This window comes from Vidua chalybeata, chromosome 1, assembly GCF_026979565.1.
Source record: "Vidua chalybeata isolate OUT-0048 chromosome 1, bVidCha1 merged haplotype, whole genome shotgun sequence".
NCBI lineage: Eukaryota > Metazoa > Chordata > Aves > Passeriformes > Viduidae > Vidua > Vidua chalybeata.
Genome location: NC_071530.1, coordinates 119,872,963 through 119,892,065, shown reverse-complemented (window position 1 = coordinate 119,892,065; position 19,103 = coordinate 119,872,963). Strand labels below are relative to the sequence as shown.

Below are 19,103 nucleotides of genomic sequence, written 5' to 3'. Positions count from 1 at the left end.
CCCTGGGTTAGTGTTTGTCACTGTGCCATTGCAGTCAGTCTGTATCTGTTTCTGTTTATTCTACAGTGATCTTCCCTGACAGTTTGATATGAAAAATTCTGTCTTTGGAGTCTTCTTAAACCTTTAAAGATTTAGTCCTGCTTTATTGGTCTTGCTGAGTCCAAGAGCATTGCTGCACTGTTTTGTTGAATTTTAAGCAAGAGAAAGGCAAAGCTGAGTGCTGAGTGTGGCCTTGGGGTTAAAAACCCTGTGCTCTGATTTATCTACGGACTTATCTCACTGAAAGATCTGCAGCAATGTCAGAATTCAGACTATTCTAGTATAAAAGATTTGGAATCAAAGCAAAACATTATACATTCTTTCTAAAATTATTACACTTCATGTGTTTTTAATGACATGTCAGAACTGGTAATCAACATCTGATCAGTACTTTTTGACAGAAACTGCAAACAGACCCATAAATATATTTATTAATTGAAATCAGTGAGGCTGTATGAATATGGGGGCTGTATGAATGTAGGATAAACTTTTGACTTCATCTGTAATACAGCCACTGATATAACTGAGTTTTAGCTCAAGCAGCTTCAGCAAAAGTAAAATAGCCCAGAAAGTCAGTAAAAGTCATTCAAAAGTTTTCTTTTTTTATCTTGTTGCTTTAATCTATAGGGTCTGGCTTTCCTTGAAGGGTATTCCGGGTCTTTTTATTTCTTTCATTTTTGACCATGTCAGTTCTTTCTCTCTTAAATTTCTGAGGAGTATCAATTGCTATCAAGTCTCTGATTATTTGTTGTTGCACAATCTGTGGTGGCCTCTCATAAAAGTTTATTGCCGTTCATAGCATTTGTGTCTCATTCTCTTTTCTCTTTCTGAAGCTATGTCTACCCATTTAAAAAAAGCAGGACTCCTGTGGTGTGAGGGTTAAACCTTTGTTCCTTGCTACTCACTAATTGCCTGGTTGCAGAGAATTCTGGAAGTGTAGACTTTCATTCCACTGAAATGTATTTTCTGGGATTGTGACATTTTGTCCTTGCAGGGAAGTGCTGCGTAGTCAAGTTTATTTTTATTTATGCAATCTAACAATTTGAAATGTAAAAGTAGCCCAACACTTACTTTAGCTGACACACTTTAAAAGTATGGTTCAATTGAGATAATTTAATGGGAAGTCATATACGAGATTTCTGAGTCTTGTTTCCTTTGAAGTGAATTAGTGTCTTTGATTCCTATCTTTTTTTTATTATAGCTGTAATGTTCCTAATGTAATTTATTGTGTGACCCAATTTAACAATTTCCATTGTTAGAGGAGGCATTGCTTGCAGACAAAATAGTGAGTACAGCAGCTATGATATATGGCTAAAATAAAAGCAGTATAGCCTATTTTTTCCTTAAGCTGTTCTTTTCTAGGGGGTATGTTGCAGGACATGTAATTTGGTTTATCTCTCGTGCAATATGGTAAAGTAAAATGGTTATTTTTCAGGGTTATGTCTGATCTGATTATTCTGTGAGTTTCACAGGACTTGGATTTCTGCTCCTGGGCTTTGCACACCTGGGGTTTCTGTAGGTGCTCTGGGCAAATTACAAGCCAGCTGTCTATGCCAGCCCATCAAATGTTTGAAACTGTTTTTTATTCAAATGTGGTAACTGTAGGGGTATCTGTTAGAAATCATTCATCATGTTGTTGTCTTTGAGAACTGTTAATGTGCTGTATAGGGACCTCATTAGTTGTGGAGTAGCCCTTGGTGGTCTGTCAGGTGCTTTGAAACAAATTTTCTTTTGCTGATGCTTTTCTGAGTGTTTTCCTAGTTCAAAATCTGTTTAATACGTGGATCTTGCTATATAGTCTTTCATCAACATTCCACACAAGAAGTTTAAAGGAATTCCTTCAGCATTGTCTGGTCTTTCCTTAGCTTTAATTGCTTTATTTGAGGTCCTAGGGCTTGTGCGGATACCTTTGAGGTATTCTTCTGCATATTTTCTTTGACTTCAGAAGACAGGAAATCAAGGGTTTCTTAAATTAATTAAATTACTTAAATGAATTAAGCTCTTGTTCTGACCTCCCAATACCCTGTTGTAGGTGTCCTTATTATTTTTGATACAGTCTTTTGTCTGTTTTCCAATTCTTTGATATTTCTCCAGGAAGTTGTGAAGTGTAGATCCAGTGCTGCATGTGACATCTCCAGCATTTGGTATGCTGTCCTAACGGTCCCTTTAGATGTGAATTTCATATCGTACTACATTACAGGCCCTGTCTCCTTTGCTGTCTCCTCCTGAGTGGGTGGCTGCAGATTTCTGCATATTATTGCCACAGATTGTTTCTTTGATCAGTGCCTTTGCAGCTTCTGCCTTTGAGATCTTGAAAGGGTTGTTGCTACATTTTTATACAGACTACGGATTTATTCTGTCTGACAGTGCTGACTAATCCTCCTAAAAGTCTGCTTTCTAATCCATGTATGTTATCAGCTAAAATGAATGAATAGAGGATTTTCTGTTTACATAATATCAAAATTAGTCAAAACTTTCAGTCACTTATATTTGCCTTGCAAAAGCTTCCTGTAAGCTTCTAATAAAAATAGTGTTACACATGGCTGTTTATTTGTTGTTTGCCTGTGTGTAATCATTTACCATGCAAAGCATTGTGTATGAATTTGTCTTCATTGAAAAATAAAGTTTGCAATATCTTTGCATTACAAATATGAGACCAAATGCTTTTTGTTTCTTGTGCAAGAAATCCTGTCTGCTCAGAGTTTAAAATGTTTTAAAATTTGAACAAATATATAATTAATAGTGTAAAGATGGTACAAAAATATGTAAAAATTGTTCTTTCAATGGGTTTGCATGGCAAGGTTTTGGTAGTGGAAGGGCTACAGGGGTGGCTTCTGTGAGAAGCTGCCAGAAGCTTCACCTCTGCCTGAGAGAGGCAATGTCAGCTGGCTCCAAGAGGAGGCTGGCACTGATGGCTTGACACCATCAGTTGTGGTTGTAGCACCTTTGGGATAACAGATTTAAGAAGAGGGAGACAAAAAGACATGTGCAACACCAGCAGCAGTCAGGAGAGAGTGGAATGAGAATATGTGGTAGAAACAGCTCTGCAGACTCCAATGTCTTTGAAGAAGGAGGAGGAGAAGGCGGAGATGCTCTTGGTGCCAGAGCAGAGATTCCCCTGCAGCTAATGGGAGCCTTTCATTACATTTCTCTCCCCTGTCCTGCTGAGGATGGGGAGTGATGAGAATGGCTTTGGTGGGCACCTGGCATCCAGCCAGGGTCGACTCACTGTGATTCTGGAAATTTGATTTGAAACGAAAAAGCTGTCATTATGGCAACCATAATAGCTTGTGGTTGGCTATTGTAGTAACATGATTGACTTCACTGGAACTTCCAAATACCAGTGTAGATTTGTGTGGTGGGTTGGCTTTGGCTGGCTGCCAGGTGCCCACCAAGCTATCTCACTCCCCTTCCTCAGCAGAACAGGGAAAAAATACAATGGAAAGCTCATAGATTGAGATGAGGACAGGGAAAACCCTCACTAGTTACTATCATGGCCAAGTAGACTTGACATAGGGAAATTAATTTATCACCAATTAATAACAGAGTAGGATAGAAGGAATTAAAAAGAAACCTACAAGCACTTCTGACCCACTCATTCCTTCTGCCAAAGCTCAGCTTTGCTCCTGACTCTTCTGCATCCTCCACTGGAGTGATGCAGTGGGCTGTGGAAAAGGTGTTGTGGTCAGTTTGTAACACCTTGTCTCTGTTGCCCCTTCTCTGCTTCAGACCGTCTTTTATTAATTGGTCCAGCACAGGTCCTTTCTGTGGGGTGCAGTCCTCCAGGAACAGAATATTCCAGCCTGCAGCATCCCCGGTGGGTGACATGTCCTGTCTGAAAACCAGCTCCAGTGGGGGGCTCTTCTCCATAGGCCACAATTCCTGCTCGAGCCAGCTCCAGTGTGGATTCCCTACAGTCTGGAGGTGGATACCATGGTCTTGTCCTGCAGGTGAATCTCTGCACTAGGAGTCCCTTCTCCCCTTCTTCTCTCACCTTGGGTCTGCAGGAGTGTTTCACTTCACACAGTTGCTGTGCAGTGTTTTTTTCACTTTCTTAAGTAAGTGAACACCAAGGTGCCACAAGCATTCTGATAGGCTCAGCACTGGGTAGTGGTGGATCTGTTTTAAAACTGGCTGGAGCTGTCTCTGTCCAGCATGGGACAGCTCATGGCATCTTCTCACAGAAGCACCCCTGCAGTCTCCACCGTGCTACCAAAACCTTGCCATGTAAACCTGGTACAATGAGATGAGTCTGTAGTGAAAACTGTGCTTCCAGTATGTAAGAAGTTTGTGGATGGATTCTGAGGTTGTCCTTTATGGAACCAGCTATGTGAGGTTATGTTTCCCTTAGTCTTTCACTATTAGAGGAGAAATGATGTTATCTGACACTCTGCTATCCATGTTCTGGCTGCTGACTTGAGGTAACTCTACAGAACTTTTAGTGCAGCCCTTTTGCCCGTCTGTGGTGCTGTGGTGAAGTCCATGAAGCTTTTTTGGCTGCAGGGAGGACAACTGTATGCAGCTGAAGAGCTCTGCTCTGTATCCCACACACTGTCCCCTCTGTGGGTGTGTCCCAGGTCATTCCATCAGAGACAAGGGATCGTTTCAGGGTTGTTTTTATATCCCATATTTAAAAGACGGAGGGAGAGAAGAAGAAATTCTTTGTGAAGGCTATTTCAGGTTGCAGTCGCAGAACTGGTTTATGCCCAGAGTTTTGGGCATAAACCCTGGCATGAATTGTAGCACATCAGTTGTTTACATTTAGGCTTTGGGAACTCTTCAGTTGTGAGAGGAGAGGATTGGACAGTCAGGGCAGTGAAAGGTAGGCACTGGAAAGCAGAAGAGATTTAGCCCTGATGTATCTATCAGGACATTTTATCTTCTCATGACATGGATAGCTTTTTCTGTGTTCTCCAGAGAAATATTATATTGCTTTACAGGGAATTATCTGTGAAAGGCTAAGTCAAAGAGAATATCTAATTCTCAGCACTCAGTACTGAAAAATTACCAAAATTGAAAATCTGTGGTAACTTAAAGCTGACACTATTTAATAAAATTTGGTGGGTTCTGGATAAATACCTTCCAGTAAATAAGCCAACAGAAACATCTTCTGATTAAGGTATTTAATGCAGTGAAGGTTGTCCCCCACTCCAATTCTTTACTCTTAGTGTCAGTTTTTCATATTTTGCAGATGTGCCTTTGCAGCCAGTGCACCCTCTAACAGTAACTTTTTTTTTTTTTTTTTTTTTTTTTGTTACATGTAATGTATTTGCTTTTGTTTCCATTCCTGTTTTCCTGGCATTAGGTGGAGTGGATTTCTCCTTTGTGCCATTGCTATGCTCCTTGTGATATTTCCCATGTTTACCTTTCCGAAAAAGCTCCCTCCTCGACATAAAAAAAAGAAAAAGAAGATGAATTCTGATGATGTTTCAAGTGATGATGACGTGATGAAAGAGAAAACAAGTAGCAAAACAGAAACAGACAGTTCAGTTTCTGCCTCTATGGGATTTGGAGAAAATGTTAAAGGTAAAGTTTGTTTTTAATTTATAAATGCTTTAGATTTCGTGTGCAGGGTCATCCAGGATTGTATGGGTGCAATTGAAGGCAGTTTTGGCATCCTATATTTGCTATTATATTTTGCTATTGAGATTTTAATAGATGCTCATCCTCTAAAATGACAGGGTGCAGCAATGATTGTAAGACATTCTTTTTCTTGAATTGTCAGTGTTTGTGTACCTGTAACAAACAGGTAGACTATTTCCTATAGTTACAGGACCCCTCCCACATGTATTTATGCATCTTAGAGTTTGTAATTGTCACACTTGCTTTATAAGCTTAACTTCATGGAATAAAGTGCTCTTCCACAGTGTAAGTAAAATAAGTAGAAAGAATTCTGGTATGTGAGTTCAAATACATTCATGTATTTGGGTAAGTTCATAGAGTAAGATTATTTGTTTCATATTCCTTTCCTGTCTGTTTTGTACTGTAAACTATTTTCTGAAGGCTAAGACAAAACCTGTGCTAATTTTGAAATGTGAAGAGATCAAAAGATTGACAAGTAGTAGAGATGTTAATTTTTTTCAAGGAGTAACCATTACTGTAAAATCTTAACAGTAAGTAATAGTCATTGACAAGTTGCCTGGGGAAGAAGGGCAGTGTTGCTGCAAATTGATTAATGTGAAGCATCTAGAATTCAAATAGACAATAGAGATTTAACAGTATCATAAAATTGAATAGTATAGGACGAGAGTGAATGTGCCTCATTGCTATTGTGTTGTTAGTGCTATTGTCTCCTCCTTGGATTCTATGATGCAAATGCTGGTATAAAGAAAGCAAATGTATATATTACTTATAAAACCTGATCTAATCTGAATCAAATAATTAATGTAATTAATTACATGTATTTTGTAGCCTTTGGAGTTTTTTTGTTTTGGCCCTATGTACAGCCCTTTCTTTAATGTAGAATATTCCTGTCCGGCTTGTCACATCTACCAGCTTTCCTATGCCTTTCTGGGTGAGTTCCTGTGAGGGGCAGAGACAGGATAATAATGATTGTCAGGGCATCAGCAGAGATAAAAGAAACTCCTGAGAGGCTTGTGGTTGCAGGATAAGCCCACTGAAGTGCTTTGCCAAAGAACTGGATTGGAGTTTCTGTGCTACCTGAAGATCAGTTGACAGGCATCAGAAGAGGAGGAGGAGACAGTGGGCTGTGTGTGAGGGCACTTGGTGGGCACTGTGTATGTCAGAGGGTTCAGCAGACCATGACATGCAGGACATCCTGCAGTGCCACTTGAGCAAGGCAAGGCAATTCCCTCTTGTCCTTTCTTAGGCTGTCCTGGAGAGCTCAGAATAGAAAAGATTGGCATAGCTCCATGCAGTGATGAGCAGTACTAACTGGAGTCTCGAGGACCTGCTCTAAATCAAATTAAAATAAGTAATAATCATATCAAACTGGCTCTGAACCCCTCCTCTCTTGATGGGATATTAGGGGCTGTTCAATGATCCAGCCGCCACCCAGGTGCTTAAGGACTGTCCTGAGAATTGAATGAGGTTGTTTAAATGGTGTGTGAGTAGATAACGAAATGGCAAAATACTGTTCTGGAGATCAGTGATTAGCTCCATGCAGGATGTATTTGACATAGTTGTGTGTCACTTTGCTAGTTTCCATTCTGATAAACAAATCAGAGATTCTGTCTCAAATCTTGGCCCTGCTTTGTACTGCACAAGAGTGGAAGCTGCCCCTGAGACCTGGGTGTGGAGCCATCCCTCTCCAAAGCTGCAGGCTTGGGTAGTGCTGTCCAGACTGGGAGCACTAGCAGAGGGGAGGTCTTTGGCCAGTGTTTGCCTCAGCCTTACAAGAGACTTTTCTGACGGACTGCAGAAGGACAGTGCTCTAGACTGGAATGATTTATTTACCTGATTGTATTCATTGCATTGCCCTGGGCTGGGTGTGCAGGAACAGGGATAAAAGAAACTATATTAAATGTTGAAAAAGGAGGTGAAGTCAGAATTAAGTTTTTATTGAAATTCTGTTTACAGTGCTTTGCTTAGAGAAATATTTATGAATACTTGTATTACTTGCAGATTTTTCTTATGCTTTTCCCTTACCATGAATCAAGCTATGGTCCAGCATATGAGTGAAAGAAATGAATACTGACCCGAGAAAAAATACTGTCAAAGATCATGAAAGGAAGAAAATTGCCAGTAGTCTAGCAAACCAGTTCAGCAAGGCAGGTTTCAATTTACTCTTAGCTCTCTACTAGGTTATTGAAGGAAAAAGGAAAAAAAAGATGGTATGTTGAAATTTGAGTTACTGCACAGAAATATAAACATGTTTGCAGCCGTGCTAAAATACTGTTTTAGTTCTAGGAGTGTCATTGATAGAGGTTTATTAGTTTAGATGACAGAATGAGGGAAATTGCAATTTCTGTAGGTTTGTTTCTGATGTAATTTTGCAAAAACATGCAATGTCTTTTGAAGATGTTGTTCCAAAAAATCAAACCTGACAGGTTTAATAATGGCCTTGAAATCAAAACCTAGGCCTATGGCTAGCCACACAAAAATAATTTGACATAGAAATGTTTTAAGAGCATGATTGAGTATGTAGTCTAAAGGATCCTTAAAGTTTTTAGCATTCTTGCTTTTTACTACAGTTACTGTGGTTGAAAGATAATGAGTTACTTAATAGTACTTTTTTAGTATAGGTTTTTAAATTCAGAAGTGTAGTATAGATGCTGTCACTCCAGGTTTGATGGTGATCATGGGAGGAAATCAGGGAAAGTCTGACTCTGAATGTGTGTTTTTATTTCCAAGTTTCTTACAATATAGCAACTTTCCCTTGTATGCCAGACAATTGCTGTTTATACACCACGAAGATCAACTTTTAAGTGCTCCAGGTGGTGTGCATTAGTGCGGCACGCAGAAATAAGCTCTTTATTTCATGCCAAAATTTATAGTAATCAGCAAAGCTATTCTCTGAAGAGCCCCTCACATGGGTTTAAGGGAACTTGTGCTTATTCCAAGACATAAAGTTTTATCTACTTAACAGGAAAAATCCCATTTCAAAATACTAATTAGTTTTGAAATGAATAATGACCTTTAGCCTGAGTGCTCAGATGAGATGTAAGTAGGAGTCAACAGAAGTACAGCTCTACATACAAATGCCGGAGCAAAATGTTCATTAGCTTTGCAGTTCTTTGCCAAATTAATTCTCTAGTTGGCTGAAAATTCTAAAGCAGACATTTTCCTGAAGCTCAGTTTTTACCAGGAAGGGCAAACTTTGCCACGTATTATGATGTCTGGACAAGACTCTTTAAAATAATCAATTTAGCAAAGACCTTGAGTTCAGCTCTCGGCCAAGAACTACCAATTCATTTCTACAAAGAACACTCAGTTCATCATCCTAATAAAATTATCTTTCTCTCTGTGGTGATACCTTATTTTCTCCCACATTTTAAACTCAGATGAGCAGCTGCTACTAAGTAGCTCAGTTTCCATCCAGCAGCACCAATCCTTCTTTGTGCTTCTTGACTCCTTTCTCACAGCAGCATCAGCATGGTCATAACTGCTCCTGCTGTTTCTATTGCAAACAGTACCACCTTTTTTTTTATTTTTTAAATCTGTAGGAAACAGATTTAAAAAAATCTGTAAAAAAACATCAAGCTTAAAATATGTAATTGCTTCTTAATATGATTTATTTATTAGTTATTTCCACCAATCTTTGTATTTAACATTTAATATGTTTCTTCATTGATGTAGCAGGAGAGCATTTGACTGCATTAAAATTATAAACCTAGTAGTCATAATGAATTCAGTATAAATTTTGACAACTGGCATAAGCTGATACTGGATGCAGTCAGACAACTTAAGTGCTAATTTGCAGCTTGACAAGTTTTGACATGACAAGTGAAATTCTGCTTGGTTTTATACAGATAACCTACTGGAGTCAGTGGAGAAAGTGAGACAGATTTTTGTCTTGACAACTTTTAACATCAATAGAATTCTCAGTTGTTCTTGCTCAACATGTATTTCTAATGGTTGCTCTTGTCATTGAATTCAACTGGCTTGGATTCAAGCACTATTCTATTTCTGTAACAAGTGAAAAGCAAGTGAAAAAAATCTGAACTATAGTAGGTTAGATATAACACTTGAAAAAAATTTGATCTGGGGTAAAAAAAGCCCCAAGGAAAAGAAGACGTGTTTAAAATCACGGCATCTAATAAAAAAAAAAAAATATTAAGTACTGAATAGGGTGATGATAATTTGACATCACTGCAGGACTAAATTAAAAGTATGTAAATGTTTAACTTAACTACAGTGCTGAATTTCACGGGGGTTCGATATTTGATTTGAGAATAATTGCAACATCTATGAATACTTTTTCAATTTAAGTTAATGATGTACTCTCGTTTTTAATTGATTGCTTTATCCCTTCTGAGAATATTGAGTTGTATGTAATGTATGTTGAGATTCCTTTATATCATTGATGTGATTTTTTCATTATGCTTTGTCTGCATAATTGTAAATGCTTTTAAATCATGTAGAAAAATGTTTAGGTAAAAATATTTTGGTTCCCCTTTCAAATTAGAGTACTATTACTACCCCAGCTTTCCAAGCATGGTCCTTGAAGCAGACAGTAACAGGGGGAGTATAGGATCTTTTTTCCTCCTATGGAGTGCAAATCTCAGTACTGTCAGTTCAGCAGTGTGGTATGTTTTATCTCACAAAAAATCTCAAGATATCAGAATAATGAATAATTCCAAAATAATGAATAATTCCAAAACTAATGAATAATTCCAGAATCTCTACATTTTATTGCTGTTTTTCTTTCTGTTGTGGTGTTAGTATCTGTTCTTTCATGATGGTTTTTTAATACACACCTCAGTTGTGTTTGTGCCAAGTGGGACTGTGGCCCTGAGCGAGGCAGTGAGATGGGGTCAGAGCAGGGAGCAAGGGCTGCAATCCCAAGTATGCACTCTCCCTTCTGTCTAGCAAATGTACCAGCTGCTAGCAAGCCATTATTGCCAGTCTGTCTCAAAGAAAATCAGTTGGTTCTGTTTCAGTTTGCTTTTGTTTCTCACTCATTGTTTATAACATTTGTTTGTCATTTCTGTCATTTTTTAGAGCTTCCAAGAGCAGCTGTCAGGATCTTAAGCAACATGACATTCCTTTTTGTGAGTTTGTCATACACAGCTGAGAGTGCCATTGTCACAGCTTTTATTACCTTCATTCCCAAGTTCATCGAGTCACAGTTTGGCATCCCAGCTTCCAATGCCAGCATCTACACTGGTAAGGCATTGCCACATAGTGTTACCTTGCAAGGTTGGCTTTGGCTAATGAAATGAGTCAATTAGGAATGAACCAAAAACGTGTTCATTCAAACAGATGATTGGATCCAGCTTTCTGCATTTGGTTAGATATTCAGACTATTTTTTGATATTTGTTATATGTATTTAGTAAGATGTGAACCCATTTATATTGTTAAAGGGCTGGAGATTATTTTTTTTGCATAGTCCTAGACAGATGTTTTCTCATTTGTTGAGAGTCTCCAAGGAGGAAAAATACCAACAAAAGCAAGCTAGAAAAACCATAGACATGACTGCAGTTTGTGTGCTTTAAAAGGTCTGTTCACTGTTCTTACATTCTGTGAATTTTACTTCCTCTTTGATCTTTAAAATACCTTTATCTTTTTTTTCTCCTTAGTGAAAAGTTGTTTATCTGTCCCATCCTTCAGTTATCTCTCTCCTCCAGGGTAGTGGTTTTCTCCTTATTTACATTGAAACAACACTCTAGTCTAGTCAGAACTCCCCAAATTCTCTCCTACTTGTCATTTCAGGAGACCCCTGCTGTACCAATGTACAGCCATGTCCAACTTTTAACAGAGCTACAGGCTACAAAATTTTAAACTTCACACTGTGACTGAGAGAGATGAGAACTTGGCTACTAATGGAGGCCAAAATACTCTGCAGAATCAGGGCCTGTGTCATGCAGATGAATTTCCTTCTCTTCTAGCTGTGTCAAAGACATTTGTCTTCATAATAATATTTTACAATATAGTGCTTCTCATATAGAATAACTGCTAGTTGCTGGGCAGGTTCTTTGTTCCCTCATACTTCCAGACACTGTGTCCTAGGAATGATGGAGTGGAGTGAATTGTGGGGACACAGGTGAAGTATGGGATGAAGCTGCCCAGGAGCATCTGTCAAAAAAGGACAAAAAGTAGCAGAAGGAAGAAGGAAGGCACATAGACCTCACACAGGAAGAATTTGTCACTTGCAGTGGCTGGAAGAAATGCAAGGAATTTCTAGAGTGAGGAGGGGAAAAGTCAGAGAAGCACCATGTGGTGCTTTCTGTTTGAGAGTTTCTGGGATGAGATTTTCTTCAGGGCATGAAATCCCTGTGTTCTGCATATAAGGAGGAAACAGTGACTCATGGGACTGTGATGCTTTCTGAAGCTTACACATGCAGGGGTTTTACTGTAATGAGTCTTGATGGGATGGCTGCACCATAACTTACTTCATTCTCAAGATAAACCAGAAACATTCTTGCCAGAAAAGACTCAACAGGCAGTTGAGTTTAACAGAGGTAAAACTAGTGTGACCTTGCCTAAAGTGTGAAGTTATTAACATCTGTTGTTTCCCCTGTTGTAAATTACTTGATAAAGACTATTAAAATGAACCAGAAGAAGAAGATTAAATATATCAGGTGGATGTGCCACAAGGACAAGTGAATGCTGCTTCTATAATCCCAGCTCTTAAACTTAGCACTGAAGTCAACAGTTGTTAATTTTGTAAATATTTTTTGTAGGAAGGATGGGAAAGGGAAACTTGAAAATTCTGTATTAGATTGCTACTGGCTAATAAAGTAAGACATGTCAAGTTCACAGATTTTCTGGTTAGTAAAAGGAGAATTTATGTTATTTACATTATACATCTATGCTTAATATGCACATTGCCAGCTGAGTACATGTGCTTCCTGAATCTTTTCATGTAAAGATTTTACTGGCAATTTTTTGTCTTCTGAGCAGCAATTCTTTAATTAAGTCTCAATTTCTTTCAGTTTTAAAACAACCCTGGCATTTATCATCCTCAAAAAACACTGTGTGCCAAATTTCTTGTCTTGAACTGGTGCAGCTTCTACATTTAATTTCTGCTCTTGGAAGAAAGACTGGTTTTGATTCTGTGAAGACTTATTGTTTAGAATCTTCCTCCTGAAATGACATTTTATTCTATAATGTCATTGGTGATGGCAGGATAATTAAGGTGCCAGCTGTTTTCCCCTCATTTTTGCTTTTCCAGTCTCAACATTTTGATAAATATAATGTCCCTTTCACCTTTAGGCATATTAGCAGAGAATGAGTATGCTTTGCAATAGTTGTAAAGGTATTTGCCAGTGATAATCTTACTGGATTCTTGTAAGATACCAACATCTCTAACAATTTGGATTATAAAGTTCAGCATCTCTGTAGATGCAGCTGCCAAAAGCAATTCAAAATCCACGTTTATGTGGAATGCATCTTTATTGGCAAGGTCTTTAATTAAAGACCGTCTCACATGTCAGTAAGAAGCAAAAGACAAGGGAACAGCAGTGCAAGACATTTGCTGACTTTACCGCCACCTCAGGACCTGACAAGTCCTGGTGATATGTTACTGAACTGCAGCAGCAGCAGAAGTTTCATAGGCACGTCTTTGTGTCTTACACTTACCCTAATTCTATTACCTTAATTTTTTAAAATTGTGTTTGATCAGTTTGCACTCCACATTTCTGTGGAGAGATGAATTGGAATGCTGAGGTAGGAGTCGTGGAATCATAGACTCAAGGCTGGAAAAGACCTCCAAGATCATCAAGTCCAACCTTTGACCAAACACCATCATGTCAATAAATCATAGCTCCAAGTGCCGCTTCTGGTCATTTCTTGAGCACCTCCAGGGATGGTGACTCCACCACCTCCCTGAGCAGCCGATGCAATGGTTAACCACTCTTTCTAATGTCCAACCTGAACCTCCCCTGGCCCAGCTTAAGGCCATTTCCTCTTGTCCTGATGCAAGTTGCTTGGGTGTGCACTCCCAGGTGGGCAGGGTTCTGGGGTCCTGCTTGAAGTTAGCACTTGTGCTTTGCTGGAATTAATCATGAGAATGTGAGGAGCAAGATTTGTGTCCAAAGCTGGATTTCTTCCAATTTCACTGCATGAACTGGACCTATATGAAGCCCATCTCCCCCTTCTAAAATAAATACCAAACAATGTTTCTGCTTGTAAGTACAATAGTTCTCTTATAGTGCTTTGGCTGCTGCTAATATGATAAGGAGGCTTTTATAAATTCTTTGACAACACTCCAGGGGTTTGAAAAGTCTGACTCAATTTGCTAGTGGAGAATCAGACAATGGAGATCTTAGTGCAGCATTTGCAGTCATCTAATTGCAGAATGAAACCAATATTTATGTTTTATGCCATTTCTGTAGGTCCTGTTTTAATGCTGTTTGAACTTCTTCCTGGCAGGTGTGATTATTGTCCCAAGTGCTGGTGTTGGTATTGTCCTAGGTGGCTACATTATAAAAAAGCTGAAACTCGGTGCAAGAGAGTCTGCAAAGTTGGCTATGATCTGCAGTGGTGTGTCTCTGCTGTGCTTTTCAACACTCTTCATTGTTGGATGTGAAAGCATTAATCTAGGGGGAATAAATATACCTTACACAACTGGGTAAGTATTTGGGGTGATTATCTCTGGCAAAACCAGCTTTTTCCAATAAGCCTGATCTAGAAATGTACAAAAATACTGATAGCTGATGTACTGAGGAAGCCACATGTTCAAATGAGAATTTTGTGATATAAACACATGCTGTCAGTTTGTGGCCCTTGTTTTTTTACATCTGGTTTATAATGCAGTTTATGTAGTAACTCACCTTCTTGAGGGGTGAGAAAATGCATTAGAATGGCCTTCAGTGATGCAGCAGAATAAGAATAATGTCCTCTGTAGGTTACTTAGTGTTTCAAAATGTTTTCTGCTCATGACAGTTGTGAAAAAACTAAGTGGATTATGAAGATTATTTCTAAATGGGTTTTTTAATTATCACCTTAATAGTATTTTAGGTCTACAGTCCCTGTTTGAGAGGAATCACTTGGGCATGTGCTATTGACATTAGTGGTGTGCACTGCTTCTGAACCTCTTACTAGCTACGTGAATGCTCTCCAGTGCTTGCTGGATTGTCATCAAGACCATATCATCATCAACTAGACCATGTTCCCTAAAGTTTTATAGAGACTGAAGAGGACTGCAATGAGGAAGAAGGTGTGGATGTAGCAAGGACTTGGGAGTGAGGAATTTAGGTTGTGGTGTTAAGAAATGCATGGAAGGGCATGAAAAAAAGAAAAAGTATATTTGGAGGGAAGACAGCGTGGTAAAACTTGAGACATTTTCACTGGAAAGGGATTCCATAGAAGCCTAATCATGAGCTTTTATTTTCTTTCTTTTTGCATGAGATTTTCCTCAAAATTGCATTCTTCATGTAGGTTAAACACAGGAACAGAGTAAGTGTTTGAAGAGAGTGAACCTATCTAAAGCAATGTTTTTCCCTTTGCTTTTACATCTGAGGCATGTCTGCCTTTTAATTATGACCAGATACTGGGTATCAGAACCATATTTGCTTTTAGGGCTCAGCTCTGGACTCCTAATATTTTGAAGAGAATGTAGAGTGTGGAGCAGGAAAAGATATGATGAAATGGAGAAAAAATACAGTGGGGCAGAGGGATAGCAAGTGAAAAACAAAGAGGTAAAATGGGAAGCAAGGGAGGAAGAAAATAGGCACTGTTTACACAGAGAATGTTTTGCATTGCTTGTTGCTGGGTGTTACTACACGGCTGTCAAACCTTAATGCCAGAGCAAAGAAAACCAGCAGCTGAAAAATCAAGAGCTGATGAAAAGCTGTTACTTCTTTGTATTCCTAAGACCTAGAGGTAAAGCTTGCTGCTGAGGGGCTGTCAGTAGAAGGAAGTGGCATGGTGATATACCCTCATCTGAGCTTAGTGGGGTGAAGAAGGAGAAAGGAGGGATGGGAAGGGGGTGGAATGCTTTGATTGTCCACCTGCTCTTAATGTTTGTGACAGTCTGTGGGTGTAGAGGATGAAAATTACTAGGAACGAAAACATAAAGTTCAGATAGGAATTAATCGATCTGTGTGGCAAGTCAGAATGTCCCTGCCTGACTAATGAGAAGCCTGTACTTTTCTGTTTGAAGAAGTCCCATTTGATTTAAATCTTTTTCTAAACTGAAGACAAGGTGTACTATTGTCATGTAATTCACAGCCTTCATGCTGTTTTTTAGTAAGTAATAACATTTGCAGTAAATACGTGGCATCGATTGAAATAGGCGTCAATTCACAGCTGCTGTGCAAATCTGCAGCACATTATTTCCTTCCACGTTCATGTAATCGTTCTTACTGAGAAAAGAGGTGAGAAATAGTGATTGCAAAATTCTCACAACTTGTTGATGTATATAAACTCTTTGAAATCAGTATAAAAATCATATTGACTGTAACGTCATCAGAAATTGAGAATTACCAGCGTGTTACAAAGCATGGTTCAACTAGATTTTTTTAACACAGAGATAAAATCCACATTTATTATCAAAATTATAGTAAAAAAGCAGCACTACACATAAATTTCATTTCGAATCATTTACTTAGTAGACAACTCTTTTACTCAGCCATCAAAGAATGTTGCTGGCCATGGAATTAAAAAAGCATGCTTATTTTTTGAGTTTAATAAACCACATAATTTATTCCCTACTTCAACTATAGTGCAGCATAGGGATGTCAAAGCCATTTCAATGGGCAAGACTGGATAGGGAAAGCAGCAGAGCTGCCTGGTTTGGGATAAATGTATTGCATGGTGCTCTACCCTCACATAGCAATGCCAGGTCAGATATCTGACCTACCTGCACTGGCACCAACCCAGACATCTCAGATGCATTGGGCAGTGTAGACTTACCCTGCAGGATAATTTCTGGACAAATATGTTCATTTCTACTGTTTATTTTTTAAACATTTAAGCATGCAGTTTTTTCTTTAGTGAACTGAGCCCTAAACCACTACAAAGGAGAGGGGTGAAGTAGGTTTCAATTAACATAGAAGTTATGTGCATACCAGTACTCAGAAAAGTAGGCAGTGACATTTCATAATTCAATATGTTTTGTAACTCAGTATTTTTCTAACTGTACCAGCTGCAAAGAAGTGAATAGGACCTCGAGGCCTGCACAGATTAGAATATATTAGAAAGGATTTTCCGCTGTTTTGTGTTGGGCACAAGCAGTTTTGCTGTTGCTGGCATGTCATCAGCATTTCTGTTCTCAGGAAGGTCAAGGGCACCTCTGTATTATACCTCTCAGCATTTTAGAACCTATTGCTCTGTGCCCCAGCCTTGTTCTGAGGGTGTGTTTGATGTTTGAATTGCAGTGGAAGGAACCTTAGGTCAAACCACAATATGGCATCCCTTCTCTTGCACCATAACAGCACCCAGGGGGGGAAGTCTTGAATGAGTGAATGGTCTGGACAAGAGTCCAGATGACTTTCAAGTATTTCTAAGGAGGGAAGCTCCACAGCCTCCCTGGGCAACTTGTGTCATCACCCAGTCACCTTCACAGTGAAAACTGTTTCCTGGTGTTTGTAGAGAACCTCCTGTGTTAGTTACAGTGTGTGCCCATTGCCTCTGATCCTGGCACTGGGCAGCACCGAAAAGAGCCTGGCTCTGTCTCCTTTGCATCATCCCTTCACAAAATTTCAGGCATTGATGAAATCCCCCTGAGCCTTTTCCATGCTGAACAGTCTCAGCTCTCTCAGCTTTTCCTTAGACAACAGATGCTCCAGTCCTTCCATCATCTTAGTAGACTTTCACTGGTCTCTCTGTGGTACATCCATGTCTGTCTTTTATTGAGGAGCCCAGAACTGAGCCCAGCACTGCAGGTGTGGCCTCACCAGTACTGAACAAAAGGGGAATAGCAGAGATCAACTGATTTGGTTTTTTTTCAGACCTGTCTCTTGCATGTATTGTCATATAAGGCAGCTAAAACAGCCTCAGTGGTGAGCTTATAGTGACAGATTCCTGGATTAGTTTAGTTCCATCTCTCAGATTTCTGATATGTAATGAATCAACACAGACCCTTTTTGATTGCTTTGTGGTGTTTTGGTGCAAGTAAAGTTTTGTTATAGTGTGCAATTGGCTTACTGAGGTATTTCACATAAAAAATATTTACATTTTTCCTCTTGTATCACCAATGTATGTTTCTGTTATTCTTGTATCTATTTCAGTGCAATCAGCCAGTGGTGTCCCTTAACTTGAAAGCAGTGACTAATTGGATCAGAACAATAACAACAAAGAAGGAATCCAGCTAACACAGTGAGAGGGTCCCTTGTTTGACAGCTACGCAAAAATTGCATCATTGCTGCAATTTCAGCTGCTTGCCAACAAGGAGACTGCAGATCTCTGCCATCCAGAATGTCCTTCAATACCAAACCAAAAATACTGCTATCAATTTAAGATAATACTTTTTATCATATAGCCCAATATTAATAGTATAGAAACTATGAGGTGAGGTTATCTCCTTCCCTTTGTATTTTCTCGGTCCTGTAGGTTACTACAGTGGTATCAATAAAAAACCATGTGCGAAATTAATCATTTGTTTAGATGTTACTAAAATATAGTTTTACTTCCTTTTTTTTAAAATTGCATTTCATTTAAACTGTAACCTTGTGGGAAGAGGGTCCACTTTTTTTTTACCCAGTATATGTTCATTGACTGCCAGTACAGTGATGTTTCGGTCCAAGCCTGAGTGTGTGAAATAACAGGTCACAGCTCAAAAAATTCAGGCAATAAATCTCATTTTATATTTTCCCTTTAATCACTTTACTCCTGTACCACAAACCTTCCCTGGAGTAAAAGTTGGAGAGAAAAACATGACATAGAAAAAAATGTTAGAAACTAGAGTCCTTTACATTGTTAGTCACATCTAATAAAGGTCTTCTCTTAATCATCTTTACTAGCATTGTGTCATGGAGACACAGAACAGTCTCCCTGAGAAGTGAAGAAATGCAGTTTGGCAGATGGGATTCTGGATTTTGTCCTAGCACATGTTTAGTGAACTTGCAGTTGAATCTTACTAATGGAAGGAGCAGCATCATTGTTTGTAATTGAAAGAATAGTTCAGGAAGTGCTGTCATTTGGGGCTGGTTTCTGTTTGTGTGCCTTGTGCATGACTGGTGTCCTTGGCAGCTCAGGTGCAGCAGTGTTGCATGTTGGCAGTATCTGCACCTGCTGAAGCAAGCAGAGCAGCTCTTTCTCAGACATCCCATGTTTCTACAGCAGCTGCTGCATTGAGACTAGGCTGCTTTTCCCACAGATCAGCTCATGAGCAGGATGTACTAGCTTTGGTGTAATTTCCCTAAGAACCTGCTCTTAATGGCTGGTGCAGGTAAATCTGTGATGTGCTGTGCTGTAATTCAGGGATAAATGCTTTGTTTTCCTTTGTGGAGAGCAGGCAGCCTTCCAGTGCCAAAAGTCAGGATTAGTAGAATGCTTT

At 39.1% G+C, this 19,103-nt stretch overlaps 1 protein-coding gene across 1 annotated transcript in view; it reads left to right on the top strand.

Annotated features, from left to right (window-relative positions):
• SLCO5A1 (solute carrier organic anion transporter family member 5A1) overlaps positions 1 to 19,103 on the top strand; it is a 65,645-nt gene that overhangs the window by 32,741 nt on the left and 13,801 nt on the right. Inside the window, exons 3-5 of the mRNA XM_053959393.1 lie at positions 5,345 to 5,565; positions 10,663 to 10,827; positions 14,036 to 14,234. Of these exons, the coding sequence (XP_053815368.1) occupies positions 5,345 to 5,565; positions 10,663 to 10,827; positions 14,036 to 14,234 (585 nt within the window). The remainder of the gene's footprint in view (positions 1 to 5,344; positions 5,566 to 10,662; positions 10,828 to 14,035; positions 14,235 to 19,103) is intronic.